At 40.2% G+C, this 25,803-nt stretch overlaps 3 protein-coding genes across 10 annotated transcripts in view; 2 read left to right on the plus strand and 1 right to left on the minus strand.

The window, feature by feature from the left end:
- Window positions 1-2,428, plus strand: part of axdnd1 (axonemal dynein light chain domain containing 1) — a 57,222-nt gene extending 54,794 nt beyond the window's left edge. For all 6 annotated transcript variants that reach the window (XR_009329678.1, XR_009329679.1, XM_059031944.1 and 3 more), the window contains one exon: window positions 2,253-2,428. Coding sequence is in view for 4 of the 6 variants with exons in the window: in XM_059031944.1 (XP_058887927.1) it covers window positions 2,253-2,287 (35 nt within the window). In the remaining 2 variants the exon portion in view is untranslated. The remainder of the gene's footprint in view (window positions 1-2,252) is intronic.
- Window positions 98-12,345, minus strand: nphs2 (NPHS2 stomatin family member, podocin). The gene is made up of 8 exons (XM_034018155.2): window positions 12,008-12,345; window positions 10,400-10,503; window positions 7,345-7,417; window positions 5,807-5,889; window positions 5,102-5,305; window positions 4,685-4,740; window positions 4,092-4,170; window positions 98-3,772 (listed from the first exon to the last, which is right to left on the minus strand). The coding sequence occupies exons 1-8, from the start codon at window positions 12,327-12,329 to the stop codon at window positions 3,527-3,529; spliced, it is 1,167 nt and encodes a 388-aa protein (XP_033874046.2). The 5' UTR covers window positions 12,330-12,345; the 3' UTR covers window positions 98-3,526.
- Window positions 12,346-18,172: 5,827 nt separating this feature from the next.
- The window catches only part of tdrd5 (tudor domain containing 5), a 50,649-nt gene continuing 43,018 nt past the window's right edge, over window positions 18,173-25,803 (plus strand). Inside the window, exons 1-3 of one of the 3 annotated variants that reach the window (XM_059031945.1) lie at window positions 18,173-18,384; window positions 23,403-23,645; window positions 24,903-25,304. In XM_059031945.1, the coding sequence (XP_058887928.1) occupies window positions 23,414-23,645; window positions 24,903-25,304 (634 nt within the window). In that variant the 5' untranslated portion in view covers window positions 18,173-18,384; window positions 23,403-23,413. Of the gene's footprint in view, window positions 18,385-23,402; window positions 23,646-24,406; window positions 24,494-24,902; window positions 25,305-25,803 lie in introns of those variants that run through there. The other 2 variants (XM_034018144.3, XM_059031946.1) reach the window with 2 other exon arrangements.

Here is a 25,803-nt window from a genome sequence, read left to right on the forward strand (position 1 = left end):
AATTTAAATGAACTGTAAATGCCATATAGTGTGTTTTTTTTGTATTAAACCTGACAGACTCGTTCTTCGCATGTGATAGTTTACTGTACTGTTAAAATGAAGTTAGTTCATTAGTTTTATTAAAAGCTGATTTACAAAGACATTACCATAAATATTTTTAAACACAAAAACATGAATTAATCAAGGTTCACGTGCCAAATGCATTTGTTACAATAGTATATTTATGTGTAATCAAAAGACAATTTACCCCATGCTTTGCGATAGGACCATGAAACGGTTGATGGTGCATTACAAACTAACTATGCACAGAACTGTGGTTGGGTTTTAAAAATATATTTTTGTAACTATTTCAGTATTGAATCAGTTCACATGGTTGCATATGTACGTTCTGTTTTTGTAAAGTGGTTTACTTGTCTGCAGGGTCTGGGGTAGAAGGAACTATATTTATTGAGATTAACGGTTCTTGTGATTTTTATTGGACAGATATCTTTCCTTTTAAGTACATAGAAGTATACTAGTTCACTTATTGTTGTATGGATAGAAGATAGATTGGCTACACTGTAGAATAATTCAAGCACATAGATAATATAAGCCGGTATATCTTAACTCCTATGTTTGCAAAGAAATCACTAGGTATGTCTATTACAGGTTGTATTATTTTTTTGGTTTTTTTTGTATCATAATTTTAAATTTAAATTTAATATAAACTTTTGCGTAAAGGCAAACTGTAGTTTTTGGTGAACCTAACCTATGTATGCTAATCAAGTTAATTAAAATATAGAATTCAATTGAATTGCTGTTCATATATTCTAATTTATTATATTGAGGTTGGTATGTGTGAGAGAAATTAATTTCTTCTGAGGTAATTACAGCTGTGATGTCATTTACCACACCCCTGCATGTTGTTATAATCAACTGTTAATAAACATGTTCTTTATGAACTTACTTCTATATTGTAACTTGTGTTTATTGCTCCACAGCAGAAATGGCTAAACTTACACTATTCTGTTTATTTTGCATAGTCATTTTATAGTTGCTCCCAGACAGCTGTCTGTTTTCTTCCTCTATACAAGAACCTGTAAACCATACAGTTGTGCTGCTTTGTGTGTGAGGTGCTTGGGGCTCATTCTTACCTCCTGGTTTATTGTTGATTTCAGCACATGACAGGCCCTAAAGCATGTGTTCATTTAACTACTGGTTCTGCCTTAGGCTGTGGTCAAACGTTTTGTATCGCCTAGAATTTGGGGATTGAGACATTAATAAAAATAAAAAAAACGATATGAACATAATTTAGATCTTTTATTTAACATAATGTAATCAAAGAAAATACAAAATGATATCGCAAAAGTCTACCGGAAGCCATAATAGTAGTACAAGATTTCATGTTGGATTTCGAAATGTCACATTTTTCAGTTATTGTCAGTTTTTTGTTAAGCATATGGAAAACTACAAAGCGGTATGTAATTCAATATGTTAAAATAACATTATTCAGCAGGTTACATTCGACTTTATGAAGCAAAATGTGTTAATTCTATAGGGTGACGCAAATCTTTTGGCCATAGCTGTATAATGAAGGTGCTGGTGGAATGGCATTATGGGGCAAATGGAAGCAATGACCGCTTTATTACCTGTTCCGCGGTACAATGGGCCGCCTATGAGGGTCTACAAACTGTGGTTAAAGTCACAAGTCCAAATAAATAAATCATTTAAAATGCAAAGGAAAAAATAAATGACTTAATGATGGGGTCATTTAATGGCTGTCACATTGAAAGCAGTAGAGCTGACCCTGTCAATATCACATTGAAAGCAGTAGAGCTGACCCTGTCAATATCACATTGAGAGCAGTAGAGCACACTCCCTAGTTAAAGCTATCTGTCTCCCTTCTCTCCTTTCCTTTCTCTTCACATTCCCTACATATTTCCCTCCTCTGTCTCCCTCTCCATCTCCATCTCCCTTTCCTCACCCTCCTCCCTGCCCTCCTCCTCTCCCCCTTTGTTCCAGCAATGGTTTCACAACACATGAAAAACATTAAGTTTCTGTAACTTTGTAGATGAGGAGCAGAGACATTTTTTTCAGGTTAATTGGTCTTTTCAGCCAGTAACTTTGACGTTTGGATCTGAGTGAGTACAATCCAAAATGAGATCTAGTAAAAAATAAAAATAAAATAAAAATTGTAGTAGAGTCTGAAAAAGTGATTCAGTGCCAGAATGAACAATTGTTAATTCCTTTTATTTTCTATTTCCTTTCTTTAGATTTGAAGACTGAAACTGTGAAACAAATCCAGTGAGGAGAAGAGATTGAACAAGGAGCAAACATCAAAGCTCAACAAGAGATTCCACTAGACGTGCGCTTCCAAAAGGCTGCCAATCAAATTAAACAATGCTTTCAAATACATGCAGTGTATTTAATAAAACACAGTTCAAACATTTTGAAATGTCCAAGCTGAAGTGTTTAGAATTTTTCCTTTTACCACTGTTAAAGATATGCATGTCAAATGTAGAGGTCAGCTGTAGTGTTTATACAGTAGAATGTGTACAGTGTAAGGGTTTTTATTCAATATTCAGTCTTTTCCATATACACATACAGTTATGGCCAAACGTTTTGCATCACCTTATAGAATTAACTAATTTTGCATCATAAAGTTGAATGTAACCACTGAATAATATGACATGAACATATTGAATTACATACCTCTTTGTAGTTTTCCATATATGTAACGCAAAACTGACAAAAACTGAAAAATGTGACATTTCGGAATCCAACATTAAATCCTGTACTACTATTGTGGCTTCTGGTAGACTTGTGATTTCATTTAGTAGTTTCTTTGATTATACGATGTTAAATAAATAAAATATCTAAATTATGTTATTGTTTTTATTTAATTATGTCTCGATCCTAAAATTCTAGGTGATGCTAAACTTTTGGCCATATCTGTGTACATGCAGTCTCCTCAACATTAATGTTTTAGTCTGGTAAAGGCTAGTAATAGCACTGAGGGCTTCTCAGGAGGCCTTTTTTGATTGGTTACAAACGCATTTAATTCTAAAACATTTAGGAAATCAAACCAATCTAACATTTCTACTTTCATGTCTTTAACTCCTATTTTATTCAAAAGAGAAAAAAACACCTGCTAATGTTACAAAATTAGAACCAAACTACTAATAATAGAAGGCAAGCATTTGCACCCCAAACAGTAAAATAATGATGACATTCTTTGAAAAAATGCCTTTTGGTTACATGATTACCTGTGTTTGAGAGGCAGGCAGGCAGGGATTGTTCTCTCTCTCCCTTGCAGAGCTATGAGCGAAGCTCTCACTGTAGCCAGTGTTATTGATCCTCATCGTTTACCAGCACTAAACTTGTAGCAGACACACACCAAGGTGGATAACACCACCATTGATTCAGTTTAACCAGTGATATATCCCTGGATTTGAATTCTAACAATCTTTGCATCAGGGGTCTTGAAAGACACTCTAAAGGGAGTCCCAATACAGCTGTGTGCAATAAGAGTTTGAGAAGCTGTGAGTTAGAGCATGGGGGAGTCTTTCTTGGGCTCTCCCTGCTCCCGGGGTGTGTGTGTGCCCTCGCTGTGGGTGAGCAGGTGGAGCAGGTCAAAGGGCAGTGGCAGGATGGTAGTGCAGGATCTCTCGCTGGCGAGGCTGTGCAGGGTTTGGAGGTAGCGCAGCTGAAGAGCCTGGGGGGAGCCGGACAGATTATCCGCAGCCAAGCGCAGGGACTCCGAGGCAGCCCTCTCCCCCTCAGCAGCTATCACCTAGGGAGAGGGGCTGGGGTTAGGGAGCATTCAGACAGCACTGCTTAATGTCATTGTAGCTAACAAAATAGTTGCATACTGTACATTGTTATGAGCATCCGTTCATTTATATAGGTCTCAAATGTGCAGTTTTGAAAAAAAGTAATTTTAGCAAATGTATTTTCATTTAAAAACATGACATCTGGAACTACACTAGATAAAGAAACCTCTGCTAGCAAGCCATGCTTTTAGATATGCTTTTAGGGCATCTGCTCCTATTTAATATTGCTGGAAGCCCATGCACTAGACTGTGACGCAGAATAACAGAATAGGTTCTTACTCTGATTTTGGCCAGTCTCTGTGCCTCGGCCTCCACTGAAAGAGTGTGCTGGAGTTCAGTTGGCAGATGGAGATCCTTACTGAAACACAGGAGAGAGTCAGGAAAGTGTCCCATTGTAAAAGCATAGCGAATTGTAATAAAGCATTGGGGCATGGTAAAGAAAATTAAAAAACACAACAAACCATGGTAAACTATGGGAAATACATGGGAAAAGTATGGGGAAAGCTACAAAATTACTGTGGTTAACTCTTGTAGGGTACTGAGCCCAGATAAACCGATACATCACAGCAGAGATTACTCAAAAATTCTACCTCTTCATATCGCGTATCCACTCCCAGAAGTCATTAGAGAAAACAGGGTTTGTATAAACTGGATAATCCTGTGCAAGAGGAATTCTATTTCTGTGCACATCACAAAACAAACCCCAATACAGAATCTGCCACAATGTGGTTGTCTCATTAAGAAAGACTCGGGAGAGAATGGCAGACAGGCAGTGGGTGTTCAGGTCAGGATTGAGGTGCGCTATCCCTAACCTTTCATTAGCTCTACGTTCAAAACCAAATAAATAATACATTCACTGACAAGAAACCTACATTTCCGCCCTCTCCACTTTCATTCCCCATCGACAGGTTACAGCATCCAGCGCTATCTAGAAACACAAAATAACAGCCCATTCAAAATGTTCATTTGAAGTCAGTGTGTCATTAAAAGACATGGCCAAGTGTGGCTCACAGAGACAAGGTAAAGATGTCGTCAATTCAGAACTAGAAAGCCTTTGATAGTGCCAAATTAAACAATACTAAAAGAAACAAAAAAAAATTCAATGGCAAGCGACATTGCTAGTTGAAAGGAAATTGAATGTATTTAGTTTCTTTTAGTATTTCCTAAAGATGTAGTAAAGCACAGTAACACTCGGAGCACCTATCAGGTATCCAGAATGTTGTACGTACTGTGTGCGCACGTGCCTCATTACTAAGTTCTAGACACTTTCACAGAGCCACAGCCAGTACCTTGACTTCCTCTGCGATGCTCTTCCTGTCCAGCAGGATGCTTGTGAAGTCCCGGTGGGCCAGGCAGCTCTTCAGTGTGGATTGAGCGAGGAGTCGGAGAGCAGTGGAGGAGTCACAGACAGCAGTGAGGCAGAGTGGAGCGTTCTCCAGCCGGTAATAACACACCGCACTGAGCTCCAGGGTGACCAGGTCCTTCGTCACTATCTGTCAACACAGCGGGTGAGCCGTTAGCATCCTGACCTGATACCACTGTTTAAATATTAAAGTCATTGTAGCTAATAGAGTAATTCCATCAATCTAACCCACTGTGCACTTTCATTAGCTACATCGGTCTCACATGTGCAGTTCTGAAAGAAACACTTAATTTTCAAACAGACATCTGGTTTTACACTAGATTAAAGAAAGTTCTCAGTTTGCTCGCCATGCCTTCCAGGAAGTCTGTTACTGATTCACTTCCTGTGTCATTTCACCGCAGCAGTGTCTTCTGGGTCATGTTACTGTCTGAAAGCATGTCTGCACCATTCCTGACAACCAGCATCTACCTAATAATGAATCTCCGCAGATGGAAATCAATTCACATTCAATGAATAGTTTGTTAAATGTGTTTAAAGATCGTCCATCATTTAGATCACTTGAATTGGGCCCACGGTTTCTCATTTGTAGTGGTATAAGAAATTAAACAGGCAGGTGTGTTTGTTTGCTCACTTCATGAAACGGGATCTCGAAGGTTCTCAAGCGGAGGTCCACTTTGTGGTAAACATCAAGGAGCGGGAGGTAGAAGAAGAGACCTGTGGATCAAGGGGAGACGGGATACATTCACCATGGAGCTTCAGGTATGGGAGCGCTCAGACACTCATATCACATCAAGATACATTCACCATGGAGCTCCAGGTACGGGAGCGCTCAGACACTCACATCACAGCAAGATACATTCACCCTCAGACACTCATATCACATCAAGATACATTCACCATGGAGCTCCAGGTACGGGAGCACTCAGACACTCACATCACAGCAAGATACATTCACCATGGAGCTCCAGGTACGGGAGCGCTCAGACACTCATATCACATCAAGATACATTCACCATGGAGCTCCAGGTATGGGAGTGCTCAGACACTCACATCACAGCAAGATACATTCACCATGGAGCTTCAGGTACGGGAGCGCTCAGACACATCACAGCAAGATACATTCACCATGGAGCTTCTGGTACGGGAGCGCTCAGACACTCATCACATCAAGATACATTCACCTTGGAGCTTCAGGTATGGGAGCGCTCAGACACTCATATCAAAGCAAGATACATTCACCATGGAGCTTCAGGTACGGGAGCGCTCAGACACTCATATCACAGCAAGATACATTCACCATGGAGCTTCAGGTACGGGAGCGCTCAGACACTCACATCACAGCAAGATACATTCACCTTGGAGTTTCAGGTACGGGAACGCTCAGACACTCATATCACATCAAGATACATTCACCATGGAGCTTCAGGTATGGGAGCGCTCAGACACTCACATCACAGCAAGATACATTCACCTTGGAGTTTCAGGTACGGGAACGCTCAGACACTCATATCACATCAAGATACATTCACCATGGAGCTTCAGGTATGGGAGCGCTAGATACATTCAGTTTAAGTCTGTATTTCAAATAGGTTTATTTGTACCTTGTATTGTTGTCGTGAACTATTTGGCTGTCACTGTAGTTGCTGTTCTGTCTCGATGGCAGCGCGCTGTGTTTATTCAGTTTTAGAAAGGAAAACAGTGATGCAATTTGATTGCAGTTTTCTAATGTGACAGTGTAGGTGCTGTGAAACTCAGGGCCGTTATCGGCATGAGATGGGATGTACCATGTGAAAGACTTCTTGGGGCATTCCTAAAGTAGATCTTATAGCTCCTGTGCTGGCCTCACTGTGTGTTTTAGAATTAATTTAAAATATTACTGTTGACATATAAAGCGCTAAATGGCTTGGCACCGGATTACCTAAGAGAGATTCTGTCCCAATATAAACCTCTGTGCACTTTAAGATCAGCTAACTGACCTTTTGTGCCTCCCAAAGGTAAAACTAAAAAAGGAGAGGAGAAAGAAAGTGCATTCAGTAGTAATGCCACCATTCATTTTATAGTTCAGCCTTTTTTACCTGATTTATAAAAATAATAGTTTTTATCTATGTTATTTGTTTTTAGACTTTGTTTTATCTATCATTCTTATTCATTTCTTGTTTTCTTCAATACCTGGTCCTCTGGGTTTCCCTGGCAGAAGATGCCCCAGCCGGAATATCACCGCCCTCTCGTACTCCCTCACGATCTGTGAACGCAACAAAGAGGAGCCTGGTTAGAACGGTCCTTGTGAGGATTGACACCAGTGTGAATGCAACAAAGAGGAGCCTGGTTAGAACGGTCCTTGTGAGGATTTATTTTATTTTTTTTTTATTTAAAATTTAGTCGTCGCCAATTATTTTTACCCCGATTTTCACCCCAATTTAGCATGCCTAATTATTATCTGTATCCCCGGCTCACCGCTCGCAACCCCCCCGCCGACTCGGGAAACGGAGGCTGGAACACGCGTCCTCCGAAAAGTGCTCCTTCCAAGCCGTCATTTTTCGCACTGCAGATCCACAGCAATGCCACCAGACCTATAGTGCCGGAGGACAACACAGATCTGGCGGCTCCGCTGCAGAGCCACAGGCGCCCTATCGGCCACAGGGGTCGCTGATGCGCGGCGAGCCGTGGATTCCCCTGCCGACCTAAGCCCTCCCTACCCGGGCAACGCTCAGCCAATTGTGTGCCGCCCCCTAGGAACTCTCGGTCACGGTCAGCTGTGACATAGCCTGGATTCGAACCTGCGATCTCCAGGCTATAGGGCACATCCTGCGAGGAGCGCCTTTACTGGATGCGCCACTCGGGAGCCCGTCCTTGTGAGGATTGACACCAGTGTGAAAGCAACAAAGAGGAGCCTGGTTAGAACGGTCCTTGTGAGGATTAACACCAGTGTGAACGCAACAAAGAGGAGCCTGGTTAGAACGGTCCTTGTGAGGATTGACACCAGTGTGAACCCAACAAAAAGGAGCCTGGTTAGAACAGTCCTTGTGAGGATTAAACACCAGCCTCTCCAGCCTGCCAGCTATAGAGTTCAAATCCGCCTTCAGTGCAATGAGTGAAGGAAACAAACATCCCACAGCTGGGCACATTCACGGCTTGAGGCCTGGGACTGAACAGGAGACAGTGGGGAGGTCAGGATCAAGCCAGCTGGGTAGATGTGCTGTCTGTACACTGGGAGGGATTGGCTTGTCTTTGTAGTTGAGAAAAGCGATTAGAACAATGAAATAAGAAGTTCTAAACGTCACAGATTTCAGTTTTGCACGGGCCAGGCTGCCATGTTAGGTAAAGTAAATGCATTTTAGGAACAGCAACATTTCAGAATTATGTCTCCAATACCTCTGTTCATATCTAAATAATTTTTGAAATGATAGTTACTGTATTAATAATAATAGCAGTCTACACCTTAATTTAATCTGGAAAGTCCAATTGAGATTGAAGTCTGTTTTACAAGGGAGACCTGATCAAGAAGGTGGCATATCATACACAGAAACGCAAATTCAAATGAGAACAACAAATACAAACAAGTTAATCAATTCTGGAGCACCGGCTAAAACAAAAGCAGGTCTCCGCTACATAGATTTCAATGTTTTGTTTGAACTCCTTTAAAGGGATCATGACAGTAAGATTCAGTTCTTCCTGAAGTTTATTCAAAGACCATGGAGCTAGAAAACTGAATTCTGTAGCAACTGTGAACATAGAACATGAGATGAGATCTACGATTATAAGCACTTCAAGAGATTTGTAAAGATAATTTGGGGTTTTGCCAAGGATAGCCTTATAAACAATTATGCACCAGTGTTTCAATCTTTGCGAAGATAAAGAAGTCAGACCATTCAGTCTATATAAATCACAATGCTGAACAGAATGACCCAGGTTGGCTATAAACCTCAATGCAGGATGGTACAAAGGATCCAGTTTTCTTAAGACTGTGGTAGTAAATAATGTCACCAAAGTCAGAGGCAAGAATGTACTCAAGATCAGTTGTTTTCTACCCTGTGCTGATATTCAAAGCTTCCTGCAAGTTTGTATTAGCCTGCAGAAAAGAGCCATTAGATTACAATACAGTATCATCTGCATAACGATGGCATTTCGAATGTAAATCATAAACAAGACAGGTCCAAGTATAGAGCCCCAAGAAACTCCCTTTTTTAAATCAATACTCTCTCAAATTAACCCATCTATTTCTATGCTTTGGGTTCAATTTATAAAATAATTATTAAACCACCTAACTGCCTTCTCACCTGTGCTGATTTCTTTGAGTCAGAAGTCATGATCTACTGTGTCAAAAGCCTTAGAGAGGTCACTGAATACAGATGCACACTTCATTTTTATTCAGGTCCACGGTAATATCATCCATAAGCTTTGGGGTTGCTGTCACTGTGCCATGATTAGACCTAAACCAGCCTACATTTCACTAAGAATGAAGGAGGCTGTGTGGTCCAGTGGTTAAAGAAAAGGGCTTGTAACCAGGAGGTCCCCGGTTCAAATCCCACCTCAGCCATTGTGTGACCCTGAGCAAGTCACTTAACCTCCTTGTGCTACGTCTTTCGGGTGAGTAATTGTAAGTGACTCTGCAGCTGATGCATAGTTCACACACCCTAGTCTCTGTAAGTCGCCTTGGATAAAGGCGTCTGCTAAATAAACAAATAATAATAATAAGAATGATATTAGAATTCAAACCGTGCTTTAACTCACATTAACTAGGGACTCAAAGACCTTAGCCAGAACAGGCACATTGGAAATGGGGCTGTAGTTATTCACATCAGAATCATCTCCACCCTTCAGTACTGGTGATTTCCATATTTGAGGGATTTGTCAAAATGGATGCATTAAATATAAAGAACAAAGGCTTAGCTATAATATTAGCAGCAACTTTTATTACGTAAGGGATCAAGACCGTCTGGAGCTGCAGATTTATTATCTCTAGACCTCGAAGTGCCTGCAGAACCTCATCATAGTCTAAAATAACATTGGAGCATTAACACAAAATGAATCTAATGGGATAGAATGGTTGCACAATAAAGGACAATGTAAACAGCTAGATGTACACTTGTTTTGAAATGTGCACCATGGTTTCTAAAGAGAATCTCTGGTATGAGGGCTGTCTGTGCTTACCTTCACACAGAACCAGATGATGTCACCATGGTTTCTAAAGAGAATCTCTGGTATGAGGGCTGTCTGTGCTTACCTTCACACAGAACCAGATGGAGACTGGGAGGAACATGATGATGAGAACCACGGCGAAGATGACCAGAATCCACTCCCAGAACCCCAGGGTCCGCAGCTTCATACCTGGGAGACGGATGTACAGACAGATACTGGGTTATTGGGACTACAAAGCAAACAGTCAACATGCAACTCAATCGATGATGTGAGCATATACACACTGCAGTTGGGTCTTGTGCAGTTTGGTTAAACCTTACCTTTTTATCTCTTTTTCATCATGTAATTGTATTAATAACTGTGTTGTAAACATATACTTAGAGAGAGAATCCACCATCCACAAATAATAAGTAATCAAAACAATACATCTTAACAATAAATAATACACATAAATAATATTATAATATATTCAGTATTCTCCACATACATTAATGTAAAATGAGACTGTGGTGGATCATTACCATAAAAACATTATAGCTCGTATTGCCATAAGCAACAATGTTAAAATATATATTTTTTGTAGTTTTGTCCAATCAGTAATATTTGTATTTCCCAGAATAGCTAATTCCAAAGTTTTAGGTATGGAAAAACCAACTATATTAGAAATACGGAACAACACATCTGTCCAACATTGTTCTATTTGTATTTTACTTTTTTCTTTTACAAATGACCCATATTCAGAAAGGCATCTGCAGCATGTATTATTATGTGTTCATTTACATGTAAATAGCTTTGCCATGTTGTACTATGAATTCTTAAACTGGATTGTTCTGTACGTAGCATTCGGGGTAGCTACTTTCATATTTCTAAAAATAGTTCACCAAAAATGAACTATTTGTGGAGTAGTGGTTAGGGCTCTGGACTCTTGACTGGAGGGTTGTGGGTTCAATCCCCAGTGGGGGACACTGCTGTTGTGCCCTTGAGCAAGGTACTTTACCTAGATTGTTCCAGTAAAAACCCAACTGTATAAATGGGTAATTGTATGTAAAATAATGTGATATCTGTATAATGAGAAATAATGTATAATGTGATATCTTGTAACAATTGTAAGTCGCCCTGGATAAGGGCGTCTGCTAAGAAATAAATAATAATAATAAAAAAAATCTTCTGATCATTTCTTTTTTAAAAGTCACCTCCCATGTATCTCAATAATGTGTTTGCTTGTAAGTGACCCTATCTCCAATAAATGAATACATTTTCAAAACATATTTCTGTTCATTTTTAAAATTCTTTAGCCATATTTCTAGTGGTGACATTACAGGGTATTGTAATCTGGGACCATACTAATTGATAAGTGAGTTTCTAATTTGAGTATACAATCTGGATTCACCATCGTGTAAATTAAACTGTTCAATTCAACAGTATATATATATATATATATATATATATATATATATATATATATATATATATATAGAGAGAGAGAGAGAGAGAGAGAGAGAGAGAGAGAGAGAGAGAGAGATTTATATTGATATTGTATGGCTCTAGAAGAACTAGAACTTACTGGTATAGTTATTTTAACCAGAAATGTTGGCAAGCTCATTCTCAGTCTGACTCTGTGAATCCCCTTTTGTTTCTTTTGTTCATGCAGGTTTAGAGCAGTTGCATTTCTGAACCTTCCTGTGATTCTCACCTTCCTCAAGCCCCTCAGTGTCCAGCAATGCTGCTCTCTCCTCCGGCTCTGAGTCCTGCTCCGAGTCCAAGACTTTGTCCACCTCCACCACGGTGGAGCTCCCCACCTTCCCATCACTCGCCAGGGCTTCCTGCCCCTTGCCTTCTTCCCTCCTCTTGCTCCTGGGGTCAGATCTCCCCCTCTTCCTTTCCCCGGGCTCCAGGCTTCCAGCCCGCTCCTTGCCTGTATCCTTGGCCTTCCTGCTGGAGCTCCTGGAAGAGCGTGACGTGCTCCGGGAACGTTTCTCCATCCTGCTGCTGAAGGGCTCTGCTGTCAGGAGCATGCAGGCAGGAGCTCAGGGCAGCTGTGTGACTGTGGACAGCTCCACTGGGCATGGGAATTTATAGACATTACAAGCATTACAAGCAGGCAAGCTGATAGCTCCCTCCTCTGTTTGTGTGGGAAGATAGAAGGTGTCAGGAGTCACATCATTAAATGCAGTGCTGATTTGGCATTCAAATGATAGATTCTTCATTGTAAGACCCTGTTTCAAAAACTTCTGAAATAGTGAGTGCAGCTAACAAAGAAAACAACTAAAATCAAAGCTCTTGTGCACTTGTATTTATAGAGGTCTCAAATGTGCAAACATGGATTTTCATTTTGTACTACACTTATAAGTTTGCAGCAGTAATTCTGCACAGTAATTTTGCAGCCCCCCCCCTCCCCCTCCATGCTTTTCTCATGGTTATGCTATGCATTTACCATAGTTTGCCATTTTTTTTTAATTTAAATATGCTTTACAATTCCTCCCTGGGCTTTACAAATCAAGCCTGTGCTTTACCATATTTCCACTGTTCTTTACAATGTGTACCTATGCTTTACAATGTGTACCTATGCTTTACAATGTGTACCTGTGCTTTACCATGTTTCCACTGTGCTTTACCATGTTTCCACTGTGCTTTACAATGCAGACCTGTGTTTTACAATGCGGACCTGTGCTTTACCATGTTTACACTGTGCTTTACCATGTTTCCACTGTGCTTTACAATGCGGACCTCTGCTTTACAATGCAGACCTGTGCTTTACAATGCGTACCTGTGCTTTACAATGTTTCCACTGTGCTTTACCATGTTTCCACTGTGCTTTACAATGTGTACCTGTGCTTTACAATGCGTACCTCTGCTTTACAATGTTTCCACTGTGCTTTACAATGTGTACCTGTGCTTTACAATGCATACCTTTGCTTTACCATGTTTCCACTGTGCTTTACAATGCGGACCTCTGCTTTACAATGCGGACCTGTGCTTTACAATGCGTACCTGTGCTTTACAATGTTTCCACTGTGCTTTACCATGTTTCCACTGTGCTTTACAATGTGTACCTGTGCTTTACAATGCGTACCTCTGCTTTACCATGTTTCCACTGTGCTTTACAATGTGTACCTGTGCTTTACAATGCGTACCTCTGCTTTACAATGTTTCCACTGTGCTTTACAATGTGTACCTGTGCTTTACAATGCATACCTTTGCTTTACCATGTTTCCACTGTGCTTTACAATGTGTACCTGTGCTTTACAATGCATACCTTTGCTTTACCATGTTTCCACTGTGCTTTACAATGTGTACCTGTGCTTTACAATGCATACCTTTGCTTTACCATGTTTCCACTGTGCTTTACAATGTGTACCTGTGCTTTACAATGCATACCTTTGCTTTACCATGTTTCCACTGTGCTTTACAATGTGTACCTGTGCTTTACAATGCATACCTCTGCTTTACAATGTTTCCACTGTGCTTTACAATGTGTACCTGTGCTTTACAATGCATACCTTTGCTTTACCATGTTTCCACTGTGCTTTACAATGTGTACCTGTGCTTTACAATGCATACCTTTGCTTTACCATGTTTCCACTGTGCTTTACAATGCGGACCTCTGCTTTACAATGCGGACCTGTGCTTTACAATGCGTACCTGTGCTTTACAATGTTTCCACTGTGCTTTACCATGTTTCCACTGTGCTTTACAATGTGTACCTGTGCTTTACAATGCGTACCTCTGCTTTACAATGTTTCCACTGTGCTTTACCATGTTTCCACTGTGCTTTACAATGTGTACCTGTGCTTTACAATGCATACCTTTGCTTTACCATGTTTCCACTGTGCTTTACAATGCGGACCTCTGCTTTACAATGCGGACCTGTGCTTTACAATGCGTACCTGTGCTTTACAATGTTTCCACTGTGCTTTACCATGTTTCCACTGTGCTTTACAATGTGTACCTGTGCTTTACAATGCGTACCTCTGCTTTACAATGTTTCCACTGTGCTTTACCATGTTTCCACTGTGCTTTACAATGCATACCTTTGCTTTACCATGTTTCCACTGTGCTTTATTACACTTTGCTGTGTTTTTACTATGGGAGACATTTCTAAGAGTACACTAGTTTAATGAAAGTTCTCAGTCTCCACGCCTTGCTCTCATGAAATCTGTTGCACTTCCTTAGTCCTTTCACTTCAGCAGAGTCTTATGTAGCTAGTGGAAGTGTAAAATAGGGATTGGGAAAGGAACAAGCAACTGCAACACTATTTGAAAACATAGATGTATTTAATTGTAATTGTAACACAAGATATCTTGTTTTAAAATAAACGCATGTTTACTATAACATGTGTTTCTGTCAAAGCTGCACTGTGAGAGCTATATAACTAATGAAAGCTTAAAACTGATCATTATTTTGTAAGCTACAGTCACTTTAAGGAAGTGCTACCCAATGCTTCAAATCGTTCTTATCTCTCAGGAGTTCACCAAGATCCTGGCAAAATAAGCATTAAAACACACAAGGGTTTATACAACAAATATGCCTGCTTGTGGAACTCCAAATATAGTACCGACATTGATTACATAGAGAATACTAGATGGGCTTCAGTGAGTCACAGGAAAATAATTCCATATAGGGTTTATGTGATGTCATAAACTACAAGACTGTTTTTTTTTTTTTTTTATAATACATGGATATTAGTATCTGTAATATAAAAAGACAATAAACGGGTGTTAAAGTTCAAATTGCAAGTGCATTTAATGAATAATAATAACGTACATTAAGTAAATATTAAATAATCTTAAATATAATTATCTTTTAAGTAAATGCAAAAAATAATGTGTTTTTAAGGAAAATGTGTTAAATGGGGTATGCCTTTTTTTTTTATCAGCCACTGCCAGAGTCGAATATTTGTGTCGCTCACTTGGTTGGTGCACCCGTTGATGGAGGATGATTGTAAATCTTTACAGACAGATTTGTTACGTGTCAAACAGGTCCTGCTCATTCTGCATTTCTAGTACAAAAATGTGCAAGCGCAGAGCACTGGAGGAGTGAACTATTTAAAAAGATGTAATGTTTTGAATGAGAGGGCAGTGTTGTCTGAAAATACTGGAGTTTAATTAAGAATCCTGATTGAACGTTCGACTTGTCCTCCCACAGTGCTGACACTGGGTGGGTAACCCATTCGCCACACTGGTTATACAATGCATTTACCATAATTTATCATTAATAAGCTTTGCCATATGTCTCAGTGCTCTACACTACTTGCCTATGCTTTAGCATGTTTTCACTGCACTTTGCAATGCTAACTTTAAGGGAGCACTATACAAGTCTTTAAATCTAATTATGTTAATAAATTCAATATTTTGAATACAGGTCAGTCTTTTACCATGTATTTTTCAAATCCGTTTTATTTTGCTTCACAAAAATAAAAATAAAAATCCAACAAAAAAGATAATACCTGCAAAAACAACGTATCCCCCTCCCGTTTCTGTATGTTGTTTGCAGTTCCTGTAGCAATTTAGCCCCATTTATTTGATAACTTAGCCATTTTTGTAGATAGGACGTCTTTATATTTCTCACCATGTTTTCTAACTTGGCTGACTTGCACAGATTTTTGGGCAAATTACATGTTACTGTTACTTCAATAGAATTAGTTAATCAAATTGGTCTTACATTCACTGATGAGTCGGTTTTATTTTCTCATCATCATTCAATAAAACTAACTCATGCTTAGACTGCCACAAGAAATTTGTAGAAACATTTCCTATGTATCTATGTAGTGCAGTATGTGGAACTGAATACAGACATTGTGAACAGAGCATGTGGAATACCTCTTACTGCGCATGCAATCTGATTACAAGAGGTCCGATGCTAGATAAAGGTGTGTAAAAACATAATCTAAACACAGAGAGAAAAAAAGAGAGGGTCTTTTTTCTATTTAATAAAGTATTGAAGTATTCAATTAGCTAACCTAGCGGCAACGTTTGAGTTATTGGAAATATATTGCAGTGAGATCTGATATTATTATTTCACACATACATGCTAAATTCAACAAAAAGGTAACTTTTTTCGTCATAAAATTTTTAATTTAAATAAATAATAAATCGTGTGAACTTACGTTCAGTGTTAGCTTTCTCTACATTAATTTTATTTGAATCCCTCACGCTGCTTATTTATATTGTGTTTCCACACCTGGCGGTAGCGCAGGCATAAACACTCGAGGTAAAACTTGGCACCAAATCACCACAGTGTGAATTGCGCACATTTACGCCCACCTAGCGCCCATAATCAGGAAACCTTTGCCTTAGCGTTAGTGCCTTGCCCTGTAATCACAATTGGGCTCACAAATTTCCATTACAGGTATTGGCCACTAGAAATGAACCCTTTCACTGCCACATTGAGGCTGCATATTATGAATAGCATTTTGAACGTCCCCTTAATAAGGCATTTAGCATGGCAGGGGGTCTGCAATTCAGAGACCTCATCTAATCTAGCTGAGTCTGTAGGACACCTGAAAACCAGCATGCTCTGCAGATTTAGAGTGCCCAGCACAGAGTTTTCCCAACACCTCTCGATTCAGCCCCACCTATCCTACTCTGTCCGTTTAGAATGAGAGTAATGAGAGGATGAAGGCCGAATGGTCATATCAGATTGAATGGTTTGTAAACATGAAGTGATGTGGAAATGTGAAAAATATCAGTGATATGCCCAGAGACGGAAAACAATGTGGCAGTGAAAAGGTTAATTGCTAGTGGGTGGAACTTTAGTGAGAGAATCGATATAATCAAGCTTGTTAAGACACTGTCTGAAAGCCAGTGGTCTGTATCAATAATATGGTTACAGGTTAAAAGAATGTGGCACTGAAACATTCAATGTTCACTGGACACCATCTATAATGGAACTTTAATGAGAGAATCGTGGAATACAGCTGTGTACTAACTAGGTTAAAGCATGCAGCAGTGAATGGGTTAATTTGTTATACAGTTGTGTATCAAACATAATGTGTACTGTCTCTACAGCTATGGCCAAAGGTTTTGCATCACCCTACAGAATTAACTACAGAATTAGCTTCATAAAGTCGAATGAAACCTGCTGAATAATGTTGTGTTAACATATTGAATTACATACCGCTTTGTAGTTTTCCATACTTAATGAAAAACTGACAAATTAAAAAATGTGACATTTGAAAATCCTAACATGAACTATTACTGCTTCCGGTAGACTTTTGCGATATAATTTTGTAGTGTATTTGATTACATGATGTCAAATAAAAGATCTAAATTATGTTCATATAGTTTTTTTTTTTTACATTATGTCTTAATCTTAAAATTACTGGTAATGCAAAACTTTTGGCCATAGCTGTATGTATCTGTAATGTCAAAGGTCACATGCCATCAATAGCAGCATTGCACAACTTGACTCAGGAAGCCCTGATACATGTTTCTCGAGTATCCAGTATCTCCAAGCTTCAGGTTTTACCATCCAGAACCAAAGTCACATGACCTGCAATATGGAGGGCATCTGTGGTCACAGGGCCTTTTGAGAGAATCCATAACACTGGGCGCGTTAAGTACCGTAAGTGAGCCGCTCACTTTCACTCCCCCAGCAGCTCAGAGCACTGCAGAGCAGGGTTCAGCAGTGATCGCTCTATGAGCCGCTCAGTTACTCAACACACCCACTGAAAATAAGATGTCACCAGCTTATATTGATAGTACAGAAAGTCACACGTTAAAATGGGGATTGTGTCACTGTCATGATGGAATGTGGTTTCCATGGTAACTGCTCTTGTCAGCGTGGTACAATATCAGGAAATTACTTGTTCGGTCAATATTCTACGATCAGTGAAAAAAATATCATGCCATTGTGAAAACTAGCTCAATTAGCCGCTCCACTACTGCGTTGAACCCAGTACTAATCCTCTTTTGAATCAGACTTTTTTGGCTCGGAACGTTTGTGTCGCGAGGTCATTCGTCTTGCGCCGGCGAGCAGACTGATGATGGACATGTTTTGGGCTGCACGTGTTGATGGGCTGTGACTGAGCTGAGAAGATAATTGAGAAGATTGAGTAAAGAAGTAGGCACGGTAATAGTAATTATTTTTTTAATTTATCGAAAAATAGAGGCAAAGTTAACCAAGTTAATTGTGTTGGGAAGACATTTTTGTTGTGATAAATGCAAATAATTCTCCTTTGTTTTGCCGCTATGGCACAAACCCTGCAGTTCAGGTAGAGTTCATTACTGTTGCCAGCTTTGATAAATGTTTTTAGTTACAGAACGAGGTGTACAAAGTCACAAGCACAGTTTAAAGTGTGTTTTTTTTTTCAAATGTCAATATGTCTATTAATAAGTAAGTATTAATAGACTATTAATAAGAAAGTAATAAGCACAAATTTAAATGTGTTTCTGAGGTACTTGTCACGCGACAGATTCGAGAAAGTTCGTGCGATGTTAATGTTTTTTTTATATTCGTTTTGTATTACATCGCAGCCATTGAGCACCCTTTGTTAAATATCATGACTGACCGTTGTATATTTGACACTACGTTGTAATAAACATGCACATAAGAACATAAAAACGTTTACAAAGGAGAGGAGGCTATTCGGCCCTTCTTGCTCGTTTTGTTGTTAGTGTAGCTTATTGATCTCAGAATCTCATCAAGCAGCTTCTGAAGGATCCCAGGGTGTCAGCTTCAACAACATTACTGGGGAGTTGGTTCCAGACCCTCTCAATTCTCTGTGTAAAAAGTGCCTCCTATTTTCTGTTCTGAATGCCCCTTTATCTTATCTCCATTTGTGATCCATGGACCTTGTTTCTTTTTTCAGGTCGAAAAAGTCCCCTGGGTTGACATTGTCAGTACCTTTTAGAATTTTGAATGCTTGAATTAGATCACCACGTAGTCTTTGTTCAAGACTGAATAGATTCAATTAATTTAGCCTGTCTGCATACAACATGCCTTTTAAACCCGGGATAATCTTCTGGTCGCTCTTCTTTGCACTCTTTCTAGAGCGCAATATCCATTTTGTAAAGAGGTGACCAGAACTGAACACAATATTCTAGATGAGGCCTTACTAATGCATTGTAAAGTTTTAACATTACTTCCCTTGATTTAAATTCAACACTTTTGTCTAGATGAAGACATTTATGAGTCAACATAAACTCCTAGGTCTTTTTCATAGATCCCTTATTCAATTTCAGTATCTCCTATATGATGTTTATAATGCACATTTGTATTGCCTGTGTGCAGTACCTTACACTTTTCTTTATTAAATGTCATTTGCCATGTGTCCGCCCAGTTCTGAATGCTGTCTAGATCATTTTGAATGACCTTTGCTGCTGCAGCAGTGTTTGCCACTCCTCCTATTTTTGTGTCATCTGCAAATGTAACAAGTTTGCTTACTATACCAGAATCTAAGTCATTAATGTAGATTAGGAGTAGCAGAGGACCTAATACTGATCCCTGTGGTACTCCACTGGTTACTTCGCTCTATTTTGAGGTTTCTCCTCTAATTAGTACTTTCTGTTTTCTACATGATAACCACTCCCTAATCCAAGTGCATGCATTTCCTTGAATCCTTACTGTGTTCAGTTTGAGAATTCATCTTTTATGCAGGACTTTGGCAAAAGCTTTCTGGAAATCTAATTAAACCATGTCATATGCTTTGCAATTATCCAATGTCAATGTTGCATCCTCAAAAAAATCAAGCAGGTTAGTTAGACACGATCTCCCTTTCCTAAAACCATGCTGACTGTCTCCCAGGATACTGTTACGATATAGGTAATTTTCCATTTTGGATCTTATTATAGTTTCCATAAGTTTACATATAATAGAAGTCAGGCTTATTAGTCTGTAGTTACCTGGTTCGGTTTTGTTTCTTTTTTTGTTAAGGTTGGCAACTTTCAAAAGCTGCAGTTGTGCTGTTCATCATGGTGACGTCAATTTGTCCAGCTCTTTTTTTTGTTTTTAGCAACAGTCTGTCACAAATTTGCACCACTGGCACAGAGCTGGTGGTTGCCTTTTGGAGACGTTGGCACTGAGTGTTGTTAACAGGCAGTGATTGTCCGGTCTTCAGTGTACTAGAAAACCGGACAGTTGGCAACCCTACTTCCTGTGCATTCAGTATTACTGTATTTAAACTGCTGTCTCGGTCATAAACATGTAATAATAAGGCAGGTAAATTGTTATAGCTAATAGATATTACAATTGTAGCACCCAGAATAATTTCAGGGAGGTCCCAAGTTGCGCTTCACACTTACAGTGTAGGATTCTATAGCTGATTTTCCACTAAGAGTGAAGTGTTCAACTGACAATGCACTTTTTTCTATGTCATTCTTAAACTTTCACCATTTCTAGTAATCATTGTAAATCACTATAATTGGCTACTGGATGTGAAAATCAAGCATTTACACAAAGGGTTTAAAAGTTTAATCTATGAAACATAGATTTACAGCTGTTCCAATGACTGCCCTCTCCTCCCTCTGCAAAGCAGGTTCATTCAGGTCTGTGGAGAATGGGTAGTAAAACAGGTTCATTCAGGTCTGTGGAGAATGGATAGTATAGCAGGTTCATTCAGGTCTCAGTGTAGAGAATGGGCAGTAAAGCAGGTTCATTCAGGTCTCAGTGTGGAGAATGGGCAGTAAAGCAGGTTCATTCAGGTCTCAGTGTAGAGAATGAGCAGTAAAGCATGTTCATTCAGGTCTCAGTGTAGAGAATGGGCAGTAAAGCAGGTTCATTCAGGTCTCAGTGTAGAGAATGGGCAGTAAAGCAGGTTCATTCAGGTCTCAGTGTGGAGAATGGGTAGTAAAACAGGTTCATTCAGGTCTGTGGAGAATGGATAGTAAAGCAGGTTCATTCAGGTCTCAGTGTAGAGAATGGGCAGTAAAGCAGGTTCATTCAGGTCTCAGTGTGGAGAATGGGCAGTAAAGCAGGTTCATTCAGGTCTCAGTGTAGAGAATGAGCAGTAAAGCATGTTCATTCAGGTCTCAGTGTAGAGAATGGGCAGTAAAGCAGGTTCATTCAGGTCTCAGTGTGGAGAATGGGCAGTAAAGCAGGTTCATTCAGGTCTCAGTGTAGAGAATGGGCAGTAAAGCAGGTTCATTCAGGTCTCAGTGTAGAGAATGGGCAGTAAAGCAGGTTCATTCAGGTCTCAGTGTAGAGAATGGGCAGTAAAGCAGGTTCATTCAGGTCTCAGTGTAGAGAATGGGCAGTAAAGCAGGTTCATTCAGGTCTCAGTTTGGAGAATGGGCAGTAAAGCAGGTTCATTCAGGTCTCAGTGTAGAGAATGAGCAGTAAAGCAGGTTCATTCAGGTCTCAGTGTGGAGAATGGGTAGTAAAGCAGGTTCATTCAGGTCTCAGTGTAGAGAATGGGCAGTAAAGCAGGTTCATTCAGGTCTCAGTTTGGAGAATGTGCAGTAAAGCAGGTTCATTCAGGTCTCAGTGTAGAGAATGGGCAGTAAAGCAGGTTCATTCAGGTCTCAGTTTGGAGAATGTGCAGTAAAGCAGGTTCATTCAGGTCTCAGTGTGGAGAATGGGCAGTAAAGCAGGTTCATTCAGGTCTCAGTGTAGAGAATGGGCAGTAAAGCAGGTTCATTCAGGTCTCAGTGTAGAGAATGTGCAGTAAAGCAGGTTCATTCAGGTCTCAGTGTAGAGAATGGGCAGTAAAGCAGGTTCATTCAGGTCTCAGTGTAGAGAATGGGCAGTAAAGCAGGTTCATTCAGGTCTCAGTGTAGAGAATGGGCAGTAAAGCAGGTTCATTCAGGTCTCAGTGTAGAGAATGGGCAGTAAAGCAGGTTCATTCAGGTCTCAGTGTAGAGAATGTGCAGTAAAGCAGGTTCATTCAGGTCTCAGTGTAGAGAATGGGCAGTAAAGCAGGTTCATTCAGGTCTCAGTGTAGAGAATGGGCAGTAAAGCAGGTTCATTCAGGTCTCAGTGTAGAGAATGGGCAGTAAAGCAGGTTCATTCAGGTCTCAGTGTAGAGAATGGGCAGTAAAGCAGGTTCATTCAGTTTTAAGTTTTAAGTTCCACATTTTTCCCGCCTGATTTCGATTGAGTGGCTTTCCACTCTGATATATAGGTGAAGCACAAGGCGTCTAGTGATTGTGCATATAGCGCTCTGTGCTGCTCATGGTCTTTGCTGTTTTCAACTGGTTGTATCAGTGAAGCACAGTGTTTCTGTGTTTTTTAGAAGTATAAATGCTCCAGTGAACATAAGTAGTCGTAATACTCATACTTTGTCGGTTTTTGTTTATTACCGCAGCTGCATTTTATTAACAGCAATAGCGGCTGGTTTAATATGTTTTCTGTGTTTGATACATTTCATGCTCTGACGAAGGTTTTCTAAATGAAACGTTAGTTTCTATTTTCTTTTAAAGAATAAAAAAAGTGAGTTTTGGTAAAATACAGTGTGCGGGAGTGTTTTATTTTTTCATTTTGTTATTTGGTCTCCTGTGCACCTGTGATGAGACTAATCAGGAGTTTATCTTACTTGCAGAAGAAAAACGAAGGAAGAACACAGAAGAGTACAGAAAGTGCAAAGCGACAGAAAGTTATACAGAGTCCCTTTGGATTATTTTTATGCTGGTTTAATAAAAAAAGTGTATTGTTAGTAATTATAGTTTTATCTTGAGGTTAATGTTTTTGATATTCTAAACATTTTAAATGGCACACATAATTATGCTGAGGTGGGACTATTTTGTATTATTTATAATGACTTTGCCCAATAGAAAGCAAATACAAGTGTTTCCAAAGATTCCTAAATACTGTCTTTTAATTCTGTGCATCCAAAGACATGTAATTAAGTTTTAAGAATGCCTAGTGTTTGGTTTTCTGTCTCAGCAGTTTGTCAGTCCCAGGCTGTTGTGAAGAATTATATGTGTGTTAACCAGATTAATCTGCCTTTTATTACAACTGTGGTACCATTCAGTGAGCGAAACTTGTAAGGGTACCTTTGCTGAAACCTCCCGACAGAAGGGGAACAGTTTCAAAAAAAGGTTTAAAACCCCTGATATAGACCACAAACAAGCTCTGTTTTGCTGTATATGCTCCTGTTAGATACAGGGCTCTCACAATAACAACTCAAATGGATGTGCTTGTTGTTTGTGCAGCACTGAGGATCATGTCTGCTCAGGAGCACTTGCTGGAGGCCCTGAAGAAGGATGTGCGATCTCTGCTCATCTCTGCCAAGGCTGGACTGGCTCCCCAGCAGCTGCAGAAAGACTACATGGCGATGATGGGTCACAGGCTCCCGCTACACGCGCTGGGGTACCGCTCGCTCATGGACATGGTGCAGGACCTGCCGGACGTGGTGCAGGTGCAGTGTGCTGGAGACGGGTCGGTGTTGCTCAAAGGTCAGTTCTGCATGCTGTGCCCTGTGCAATACACTACGACGTCTTTCTAATGGGAACGAGCAAAATCGTTCCATACATCTTGCCCATTGTTCATTCTGTTAGCTACATGGGTCTCAGATGTGCAGTTATGAAAGAAACACATATTGTAGCAAACATTTTCATTTTAAAACATGATATCTGGTACTACTGTGGGAAGCCAGGATGTCTAGTACTGATTTAGGCCTACTTCCATTGTCATTTCACCCCAAGACACTCTTGAAAGAGTAACCTAAAGACACTGGCAAGCACTATTAAATGTTTCGTTTTCATAATCTTTTTATACATTTTTATACATTTCTTTAACAGTTGTGGTGTCTGATTCCACTGCTGTTATTCAAATATGTACCCTCTATTTACCAAGGTAAGGACTGTACACTAGTAGGAGATCCATTACATTCGCCCACCACTTAATCAAAGCTCATCCTTGAGGTTCTAATGCCTCAAAAACAACAGAATAGAGGTAGCACACTATGATTGTAACGCTGCTATTCCTGAAAAAAATATACTTGACCCAGTGTTTTTTTTTTTTTATTATGACATGGTGTGGCAGAGCAGGGCTCTGCCCTTGTAAATATTGGCAGGGATGGGGTTAAATTCTCCTCCCTGCCCAGGTTTATTGTGTCAGGTGGGAGTAATTAGTAATCAATTAATCAATTAGCACCCAGCCACCTGACATAAAAGGAGGCCTCAACGCCTCAGTAGGAGAGGTAGCTGAGGAAGCAAGGGTGGTTTTCTTTGTGTGCTGCTTTTTGTTCATTTTGCAATCCAGTGAAGGCAAAGCCCAGCCTGGAAGCCTTATTTTTTTGTGTGTAAGAACCGTTTTGCTTGGTCCTTGTGCCTGTTTATTTTGTGTCTTTTATTTATTAAAAGTCTTTTGTTTGAACTGCAGTCTGTCTCTTGGCCTCATCCCTTGCGCCATCCTGTCACACATGGGTTTACAACAGACTTCTAAGTGTCGTACCAGTGGGTGTCATTTTCTGGTAATTAAGGAGGGGCTATGCTAATATTTCGTCACTCAAACAAGAACCGTACCATTAATTGTTTTCAGTGACTGTGAGATTTTAGCATGATACTACAGAAACATTCCAATTTTACAAACTTTTGTAATTGTGGCCATCCGGTTTAAGTAGTTTGACTTTTTTTGTTAAGTGTTTCCTTTAATATTCCCTCATAGCACAAACAAGATTTGTTTCATCCTCTGCCTCTTTTCATCCTCAGCTATCGGAGATGAAAGCACCAGGGGCATGGAGGAGCTGGTGTCCAAACAGCGGAGCAACAAGAAGCGCTCGGCCACAAACAGCCAGCGCAGTGCGCTGATCCACTCCACGCTATCCCTGCACCGGCGGAGACACGCGCCCCCCTCCCTCCCAGCCCCCCTGCGCAGCGAGCTGAAGAAGCTGCTGTCCTCCTCCCCGGTCCTGCTGTCCCAGCTCGAGCGCTCCTTCGCTCAGCGCTTCGGCCGGCCCCTGCAGATCCATCACTATGGCTTCTACTCTGTGGCGGAGCTGCTGAGTGCGGCAGGGGACATGATCACAGTGCAGCAGACCCGAGCAGGCTCCCTGCTCGTACTGAAGAGACCGGACCACCCGGCCAGGAGCAGGGCTCTGCAGTGCTCCACAGGTACACTCAAACCACGCTTGCATCTTCATTACAGAAAGTCGCTTCTTTTTACTTTCCTCTTCCTATTTCAAGGTGTCTGCATTCATTCTGCAGTCCTATTCTGTTATCATTTTTGTTTAAATCAGCCTTTACCTGGCTTTGAGTTTGCCTAGAAATCCTAAGTGGCGGGACTGACAGTGTGAACCAGCTCTACATTTATTTAGACAGAGGTGGTGCTTGCAGAGTTTAAGATTTACTTTGTCACATTATTTGAATAAAATGAGGAAAGCTGTTCATTCCTTGTCTCCAGACAAGGACTGAATAGCTTTCAGAGTCAGGTAAAGGCTCATCATCAAACAACATGTCTTGGCGGTGCAGCTTGGGCAAACGCTGCCATACAATCCTTCTGACAGGTATTTGAACAGTTAAGAGCTTCTGCTGAGCCTTTTTTCCATTTGTCAGTTGTTTCTTATGTTATTTTTTCTATTAATACTAAAAGAAATAAAACTGACAAACGTCT

This window comes from Acipenser ruthenus, chromosome 10, assembly GCF_902713425.1.
Source record: "Acipenser ruthenus chromosome 10, fAciRut3.2 maternal haplotype, whole genome shotgun sequence".
NCBI classification, from domain to species: domain Eukaryota; kingdom Metazoa; phylum Chordata; class Actinopteri; order Acipenseriformes; family Acipenseridae; genus Acipenser; species Acipenser ruthenus.